Here is a 10,000-nt window from a genome sequence, read left to right on the forward strand (position 1 = left end):
GGCCTGATTCTGACAGCTGGGCGGAGCCAGCTGTGATCTTACGGCTGGCTCCGGCCACTTGCAGTGAGATCAGCGTCCCTGGGCGGAGCCAGCTGTGATCTTACGGCTGGCTCCGGCCACTTGCAGTGAGATCAGCGTCCCTGGGCGGAGCCAGCTGTGATCTTACGGCTGGCTCCGGCCACTTGCAGTGAGATCAGCGTCCCTGGTTACCTGCTAACCAGGGGCACTGATCTCCAAACAGCTAACTCTCCCTGGCGCCCCGGGAGTCTCCTGCTCCCGGCCGCCAAGGAGAGAAACACTGCTGTATCCTTTTTTTTCTTTATTCTGACACGATCGATGTTAATGAATGGGATAGAAGGCCTGAGTTATGAGGACCACCTTCAGCAATTAAACGTATTCACCTTAGAAAAGAGGTGATTAGGAGGGGACCTTACTGCAGTCTTCAAAATCATCAATGGGGACCACAATATTCGGAAGAAACTGTTTAATCCGAAAACTGTATTGAGAACACGGGGACAAAACAGGAGGTTGGAGGAAGGTGGGTTCAATCTTAGAATTCCTAGTTTTTTTTTTTACTGTGAGAGTAATGAAATTGTGGAATTCCCTTCCACAGACAGTGGCTTCCGTTGAGAAGATTGATAAATTTAAGAAACGTCTTGATGAGTTTCTTATTTCACTTCATATACAAAAATATGGGCAATATTAGAGCCACACAATCACAGACACACATATAGGTTAAACTGGATGGACCATTGTCTTTATTCAACCTTACCTACTATGTTACTTTTGTTCCCCATGGTCACTGGTGTGTTGTAAAGTAGCCACCACTACAAACTTGCCCCCTGTGATCTCATGTTCAGTTTACTAATCTGTATTGAGATTGTAGTTTATTACAGGAGTGAGCTTGGAGCAGTGGCTAATTTACAACACACACAGGGACCATGGGGAACAAAAATAGCCACCCTCCAGAAGGAAGGACAGTGTCAACACCAATTCAGAGATGATTTGAGAATCTACAGACGAGTGATACACAAATAAGATACATTTTTGTTGATAGCTAAGGTACATAATTGCAATTTTAAGGTTTAACTCCTGAGTTTAGTGTCACTTTAAGGTGTATCTAAACCGAAAAACAGAAATTAAATATACTGCAACGTATCAGTCCATAGATGTAGTGGTTGCATTCGTTTTCTTTTTTCAGACTTGTTACGAATAACACATTTGCTGTACATACAAGGCTACACTCACTCCGCCACTGTATTGATGGATGGAGTCATGCTTCTCACCAAGGCTGGATTTCAAACATGTCTGCCTTTGTTCATCTTTATACATGGTGACTGCTGGGGTTAATAGTTTATGAAAGAAAGAATACATTTTTTGTCTTTTGAGCTCACAGAAGTGACAAGCACACTTCTGGCAAAAGCAACATGTATTTTCTGTACTTGCTGAAAATGTTCTTAGCCTTATAAAAAAACAAAAAACGAATGCAACTGCCACATCAAAGGACTGATAAACTGCAGTATATAAACTTTTTGTTCTAAGGTTCAATTATCCTTTAAGTTATACTTTCTTTTAATAATTTGCATATATTTCAAATGTTGTGCTTTAGTGTGTCAGAGGCATCTTGTGAAGGGTGACGTCCTCATATAATTGCAAATATATGTCAATAAGACCTCAGTTTATATGAATATTTATTTAAAGATTGTTCTTATAATGAAGTCTGAGTCAGAACTGAGTGCAGGGAAACTAAGCTATATAAAAGTCTGACCATGTTGTAGTATTTTTTCATATACATTTCTAAACTTGACTATGCCGTGGATATATATATATATATATATATATAAAAAAAAAAATCCGGCGAATTAATTGGCATACCATATATATATATATATATATATATGGGCTGCACCAAAATGGAATTTTAAGTCCGAAACCGAAAATAAAAAATTTGTCAGGCCGAAACTGACTTTTTTTCCAATCTGTTAAAAAAAATTGCATTCTTTTTCAACTATTTTTTTTTGTTTTAACTTTACTGTCGGGGGCTCTGGGAAGATATCAGGGGTTTAAACAGATCTCCTATTCTGCAGCCCCTGTTATAAATGAACAGGAATCCTCTATACTGAGTGTTCCTGTTCATTCATAACTTGTGGATATAGTGTACTTACTATGTCCACAATTATGAATGAATCGGAAGTGATATAGATAACTTCCTATTCATTCATAACTGGACATATTAAGCACACTATGTCCAGTTATTTACAAACAGTCAATGCTCAGCTGATCGTGAGTGTTTGTATACCACTCTCCGTTCGAAATCGGCTGTCACAGGAGGGGGGCGGGCAGTGGGGGAGGAGGGCTTCGCCTCCTGTGACAGATCACAGCACTCTCCTCCACTCACTGCTCTCCATCCTGACAGAGGAGGTGAAGCTCTCCTCCCACTCCACCTCATATGTCAGGATGGAGAGCTGTGAGTGGAGAAGAGCACTGTGATCTATCATAGGAGGCAGAGCTCTGCTCCCTCATCGACAGATCGCAGCTGTCACCGCTTTACACCGCTCTCCAGGAGGCCAAGCTGGGAGGAGAGCTCGGCCTCCTGCAACGATCACCGCGCGGACCGCTCAGCATCCTGAAAGCTTCTCTCCTCCCCACTGGGCGCTGCATCGAAAAGTACACAGACCAGCGCCCAGCGGGGATAAGGTAGGGATACACTGAATTTTCGGACACATTTTTGGCCATCATGGCACTTTCGGCATTTTGCCAAAAGCGCAATTTTCGGGCGGAATGTTTTGGCAGCCGGAAATTCAGTGCATCCCCAATTATATATATATATGTGTGTATATATATTTGTGTATATATATATATATAAATATATGGGTGTGTTTAGCACTATTACATATTAAATTCCTTTGTACTGAAACAAATAGCTATTCTTTGTTATAAAATATGCAAGTAATGTATTTATATGGACTTGCTAATCACAATTTAATGCCAGAAAGATTTAAGAAAGCATGGATGAAGCAATGGTTCAATGGTTATCATACTTATCATACTTGCCCAGAATATCAGGTTTTTTATGACTTGCCTATACAACAGGACTATCTTATAAAAATGGATAGGACACTAATGAGAATATTTGGAGAAAGGAAGGTTTTACACCAATCTAGAGAGACTTGTGTGGACATAATTTATCCTAGTTGGCAAGAAAGAATTTCAATTAGAATCTGAACAATAGCATGCAAAACGGCTTGAACTACTCAGAAATACCTATTAAAACTATTGGTCGCTTCAAACTGATAGGTACTAATGAGACTATTTGTGTAGTTATTTTGCCTAAACATTCCATTTCCGAACTTCCCAAAGCCAAATTCCAACAGAAAAAATAAAAATTCTGTTTAATTCCTAAAAAAACACACAGTAAAATGTACTATGCATTTAAATTAAATGCATGTAAATATAACACAAATAACACAAAATCAAAAAATTTATTTTTGACTAAAAAACTGTTGAACTGCCAGTATAACCCCTCCCTCTCCCATCATCCTATGGTTTTGTGCAATTCTAGTAGTAGGAGTGATTATGAGACAGAGGAGTGGGACCTGTTTCCCTTAATGAACTTCAAGAAAAAGATCTTAGGGTAAGTCAAAAATACGAATTTCTTTATTATTCATTAAGGGACGCAGGGTGACAGAACTTCTGAGACAACTAGGATTTTCAAAAGCTTGCTAACTGGTAGGTGGGCAACACAGCAAACAAAATGCTAGCAGGACCACAAAAATAGTATGTTAACAATGGGTGTTAACACTGCAGGATAGATTAAACTCACAGAGCTGCCTGAAGGATTTACGCCCAAAGCCGGGATCAGATGAGTCTTGAACATCCACCTAATAAAACTTAGCAAATGTGTGCACAAAAGACCAGGTGGTAGCCTTGTACATCTGAGGCATAGATGCCCAATGCTGAAGAGCCCAAGAGGCACTTACTGATCTAGTGGAGTGCATTTTAATAGAAAAAGGCTGAACTTTGTCCTTAAGCCTATAGGCTTGAAAGATGAGCTGCCTAAGCCACCTAGAAATGGTAGAATGAGAAGCAGGTAGTCCGTTACAGGGACCCTTAGTAATGATGAACAGAGAGTCAGTGAGGCTCACTTTGCAAGGGAATTTCCCCTTAGGCTAGTAAATAAGGGGAAGCTTTGCTGACTTCTATCATCCAATCATGTGTAAGTAGGAATACTGTTTTTATAATGTTATCTGCACATCATTAGGTAATCTTTGCAACTAACTAATCCAGAATTCAGAATTTAGTGAATACCTCCATTCACTTTGTGAACTATAAACAGGTTTGAGTACATACCTTGAAACTTGTGCTTTTCAGGGACAATGGCAATGAGAAAGGAGTTGCGCCAGAGAAGCGTGGAGGTCTGCTAGTCTTTTTCTGGCAGCTTGGTGAAGACCCGAGGTTCACTGGACAAACCAAAGGGAAGAGCAACAAACTGGTAATTTTGATTGCCTACAGCAAAACTCAGGTAGCATTGATGCACCAGAATGGGGATATGCATGTTGGCCTCCTTGATGTCCACTTAAGCCAGAAAATCCTCCAGATGGAGGGAGGCAATGACTGATCTGCTAAATTTCCTGCGGAATTTTTGCACTTGAATGAAGGTATGCAGTACCTTTAGATCCAGAATTTAGTGAATACATCCATTCACTTTGTGAACTATAAACAGGTTTGAGTACATACCTTGAAACTTGTGCTTTTCAGGGACAATGGCAATGAGAAAGGAGTTGCGCATGAGAAGCGTGGAGGTCTGCTAGTCTTTTTCTGAGATATTGGCAGACTTGACAATATGAAGTGAATACCACATTTTGTACCTATACATCTGAGATGCTTTTGGTCCAGATGGCCGCAAAGGCCACAAAGGCTAACAGGGAAGTGAGGGCATCCCCTCATTGAGAGAAATACTTACTTGCAGGCTTGGGAGATTAGGAGGTCTAAAGATTTGACTTGGAGGACTGGGAGAAAAGTGAGAAATTCTTCTTAGGATCAGAGGTATAATGTTTCAGAACTACTTGCCGACTTCTATCATCCAATCATGTGTAAGTAGAAATACTGTTTTTACAATGTTATCTGCACATCATTAGGTAATCTTTGCAACTAACTAAGCTTTAACTAAGCTTAGGGAAAATTCCATCATAAAGTGAACTGCCTATTTGTCTTTAGTAAATCAATTCCACTTAGTATGAAGTAGAGATGATCTTAGGTTTAGATTTAATCTTAGCTCACCCAAACCCAGAGGGAAGCTGCCAGTGCCATCCCAATCAGGTGTGACCAGGGCGCTCCCTGCCCTGCAGCTGCACATGAACAAAGGAGTGGGATGCTGTTGACATCATTGGCCTTATAAGACCACATGCCCATATTTGGTCAGTGACATTTTGAAGAGCAATGAGAACCAGATTGAGATCCCATGGAGTCACAGGTTGATCAACAGGTGGAACTATGTGATCAACACCCTGTACAAAGGCTTTCAAAAAGGAATAAGATGCAAGCAGTCTTTGAAAAAGAATTGCTAGAGCTATGATTTGACCTTGAACTATGATTTGATAGTACTCAAGGCCAAAGGTTGATCCAGACCTGGAGAAAGGACAGGATGCGACCCATGCAGTATTTTCTGGGATGAACTTGCTTAGTTTGCTGCTGAATCTGGATGCCAGGAGATCCACGTCTGGGATTCCCCAACAGCGACAGAGGTCTAGAAACAACTCCAGGTGCAGGGATCATTCCCCTGGGTCCAGACATTTTTAGCTGAGGAATTCTGTCTGACAGAACCAAGGAATCATAGGTGGGTGTAAAGGTGGAAATATGTGTGACACTCTATGCAAAGGCTTTCACCAAGGAATGAGAAGAAAGCAGTCTTTGAAAAAGAATCACTGCTGGTGGGATTTAACCTTTGATAGTACTCAAGGCCAAGGGATGATCCAGACCTGACTGGAAAAATGTATCATGGTAAAGGCAGCATGGTATTTCCTAGGATGGAATTTCCTTGCCTCGCACCATGCAAATTACACTTTGCAAGTGACATGGTAGACCTTGCCGGATGTGTATTTCCTAGCTTTCATGTGGCATAGGTATGCTGAAATCAGACAGAGCTATCTTTTAAAACCTGGGCTTCAACAGCCATGCTACCAAACATGGAAAACTGGTCAGTGAAACAACAGATCTGGGCAATCTGGGAGAGCTCACAGAGAATCTGCCAGGGGTCTGCTGAGGTCCGAATACCACATCCACCTGGGTAAATTTGGTGCGATAAGTATTACTGAAATGCCCTCTATCTTGTTCCTGCGAAGCAGACAAGGCAGGAGCTTCAGAGGAGGCAAGGTGAAAATATCTAGGAGTATTGGATCTTCAGAGGGGGTCAAGCGTCAGATCAGGTTAGCCTGATCCTGTGGAGTTACCAGAGCATCCACTGCCATAGCTAGAGGATCTCTGGACCTGGAGACAAATGTTCAACTTGTTGTTGAATCTAAACGTCCGTAGGTCCATGTCTGGCATTCAGAGAAGGAAAGGCATCAGATCAGGTTGAACTGATCCCATAGAGTCACCAGAGGATCCTCTGCTATGGCTAGAGAAAGACTTACTTGCAGGCTTGGGAGATTAGGAGGTCTAAAGATTTGACTTGGACTTGGAGGACCGGGAGAAAAGTGAGAAATTCTTCTTAGGATCAGAGGTATAAGGTTTCAGATGTTCAGATAGGAGGTTCAGGAGGACTAAATAGTTTGTCTTGATTAGACCAGTCAGAATACAAAAGAGGTTGCAAAAGTGAGTGCACTGGGAAAGTTTTAACAGGTTGGGGACTTTTAAGAGAGCCCAGACTGGTAACTTTAGGGAATGCAGATGCAGGTTGCTCCAGTTCTAGATATGTGTGCACTGTGACAATAAGGATCGAGACAGTATTCTTAAACTTAGGATGTATCAGCAGACTAAACCTCCTTAGATGCAAAGTAAGCAAAAAGGATAGGGGTAAACTCGTTATCATCTGCAGCTGAATGTACAGAAGCAGCTGTCGGGAAAGCAGTGATTTTTTTGCATAAAAGTAGACATAACCACAGAGAATTTCTGGACTATGGTCCAGGCTGTTGGTGGCAGGTCCCTTTGGCGGGACACTGGAAGCTTTCCTGCAGCTATTAGTGGATCATGAATTGGAAGGGCCCAGAGGTCCACTTCCAGTGTGCTTATGATCCAACATACTGCGCTAATGTAAAGAGCTAAAAAACCCAGGGGACAAGGGAGGTTAGATCGTCAATATAATGGAAGGAGGAACTGTGTCAGGTCCTTGCAGGGAGTGCTGTGGTGGTAAGGCACTTCAAGCAGGAGACACAGAAGAGGCAGAAATCAACATGATTATGTGTGCCCTGACAGCTGCAACACAATAGTGGGCATGAGGCCAGAGTAGTGCAAGGCAGTTTAAAGCATATGCACCTGAAAATCTCAAGTTAGAGCAGACTGGGCGTAGGCCTGAGTGTTGACGATACATTTTTACTAAGCAAGTGCTGGGCAGTTGTAAGTTTGAACAAGTCTAGGCGCCAGCACAGTAAAATAACAGCGAACCTGTGACATACTGAAAACAGTCACAGCCCTGTTACCACAGAGTGTCTGTAGCAGGGGAGGTTAACACATGCTAGGCTCCAAAAAGGGGACAAGCCCCAAAAACGTAGCACAGTGGTGATCTAGAGAGTGCCTTGTGGCAAGCATACAATAAAGAACTGGAGAATGTGAATGCAGGACCCAGTTGAACAAATCATATTCTAGACAGCATTTGCACCTCAAGTGGGCATACTGCCTAAGAAGACAGAATTCTACCAGTGGGTGTACTATGTGCATGGTCATGTAAAGACCTCTGCAGCTAACTAACATGATATACCAGGTGTCTGGAAAGCACCCAAAGCTGAGCTCGGTGCCCGAAAGTCACATTACATGCCAATCCCACATCTTCATCATGGCGAGGTCCAGTTATGACCTCCATAGATATGCAGAGTACAGGCCAATCTGAAAAAAATGTATAACAGAGCGCTCTTGGCTCTGCAGTAAGCAGAAGCTTGGTTGGAAAAAAACAACAGTTTATTTTGTTACCACCGTCCAATTTTCCTGTAGGAGTCAGTATAACCCAGTTGTCTTAGAGTTACTCTGAGGGACCCTGTGTCCCTTAATGAACAATATAGAAACAATAATTGCAAAATCTATATATTAAAAATGCAAAAACAGTTCTTTACATTAGAAAAAATTAATTATCCAGATGGGGACAAATTGAAATTTGTATTCTAATACAATTATCCACATTTTTGTGAATAAATAGGCTTTTGAATAAAAAAATGTGCTATCTGTGGTATTCCTAGTAAGATATGTACCGTTATAATAAGCTAAAAATAAACTTGGTAGATCACATAACATGCACCTTATGTGGCTAGTTCCACTATATTGCCAGATTTAGGTGTACAGGGACTTCCACTTCAAATCTGAAATACATACAACTGCTACCTCTTATAAAGAGATCAAGGCCATTGGCTAGCATTAGCAAGTAATTTTAAGTTTCTGCTAAGTATTTGTAGTTATTTACGCTTTAGAAAGTTCTACTAAAATTTTGAAAGATTGCTTCTTTAAAAAAATATAATATAAATATATATGCATACATATTACAAAGTTTGTAGAAACATATTTCAATGCAGATGTCTATGAACCACATACACTGTACATCTGCAGCCAATAATGTACGGAACCAGTGAGCACTGAATTATCTCAATACTGAAAGCTTTGATAGTAGCAAGCATAACCACTTGACAGACAGGGCACAACACTGCACTACACATGGCATCACCCACTCACTGTAGTAGACCCTAGGTCCTACCCCTAAATCTTAACACTCTCGGTTCCATATACGTTGTAACCTTCTCTATATGTGGCTAAATTCTGGGTATTCTGCGAGGAAGATGGGTTAAAATTCTGTGCACTCTTTGCCACCTTCATTCGTTTCGCCTCTGCCCTTGACTTGTAACAGAATTCTATCAAGGCCACCAGCATTGCCAAGCCCAGGCCTCCAACCAGAATGTAGAAAACTCCAGCAACGTTGCTCAGACTCAATGCACTTGTCTTGTCCTACAAAAAAAATAAAATTACTATAATTGGCACAGGAAAAACTTCAACTGAACAAACATATTTGAAGAAAAGGTGAAAACCTAACTTCTTTCTTTTTATAATGTATGTATTTAAAATATATAAATTATATAAAATCTTAAATATGTATTTACATTATCATTACACAGGGAAATATAGGGCTATATAAAAACTATCTTGTGTTACCAATACTTTAGGATGTAACCAGTCATTCGCCAACAGTAAAAAAAATTGTTACCTCTGTTTCTGTACAATTCAAATTATTCTAGTATTCTGAATAAATATGGGTTGATAGAAATCAAGAATATCTTGATTTTATAGCAATAGACTGCATATAACATTTTGACATTTCACATAATTTATCCAATTTGGCTTTGTTTAACGTTATACTAAATGTGATTTTAGGTCACAAAACATTTGCAAGCAAACACTATATAAAGCGTACACTATAATGGGTAAAAATGTCAATATGACCTTCAAACATTTAAACATGTATGATTGCAAACCTATGAATAATAGTAGCAACTTAAAAATAATTTTTTACTTGGAATAACAAATAGTTATTTTTTAAAACTTAAATTATTTTTTGGGATGTTCTTTGCACTATAAAATATGTGTAAAAATATCTGTATACATGTTATAATTTAGTACATGTTCAAATACTGTAAAAAAAACCCCAAAAAAACTTAATCAAAAGTAAAGTTTAACTTTTACAAGATAAATCCTTTTCAAAGACTTTATAAACAAAAGAGCATTTTAAGGGCTGACATAATAAAACTAACTTTTTTTATTAGTGAGAAATAAAATCTGTAGCCATAATCAGGTTTCAAGAAGCTTT

At 40.0% G+C, this 10,000-nt stretch overlaps 1 protein-coding gene across 6 annotated transcripts in view; it reads right to left on the minus strand.

The window, feature by feature from the left end:
- Positions 1 to 10,000, minus strand: part of GRIA4 (glutamate ionotropic receptor AMPA type subunit 4) — a 288,436-nt gene that overhangs the window by 8,204 nt on the left and 270,232 nt on the right. For 3 of the 6 annotated variants that reach the window (XM_018563191.1, XM_018563190.1, XM_018563195.1), the window contains exon 15: positions 9,010 to 9,144. In XM_018563191.1, coding sequence (XP_018418693.1) covers positions 9,010 to 9,144 — 135 coding nt within the window. Of the gene's footprint in view, positions 1 to 8,874; positions 9,145 to 10,000 lie in introns of all 6 variants that reach the window. The other 3 variants (XM_018563194.1, XM_018563192.1, XM_018563193.1) reach the window with 2 other exon arrangements.

Source organism: Nanorana parkeri, unplaced genomic scaffold, assembly GCF_000935625.1.
Source record: "Nanorana parkeri isolate BGI_ZX_2015 unplaced genomic scaffold, ASM93562v1 scaffold639, whole genome shotgun sequence".
NCBI classification, from domain to species: Eukaryota; Metazoa; Chordata; class Amphibia; order Anura; family Dicroglossidae; genus Nanorana; species Nanorana parkeri.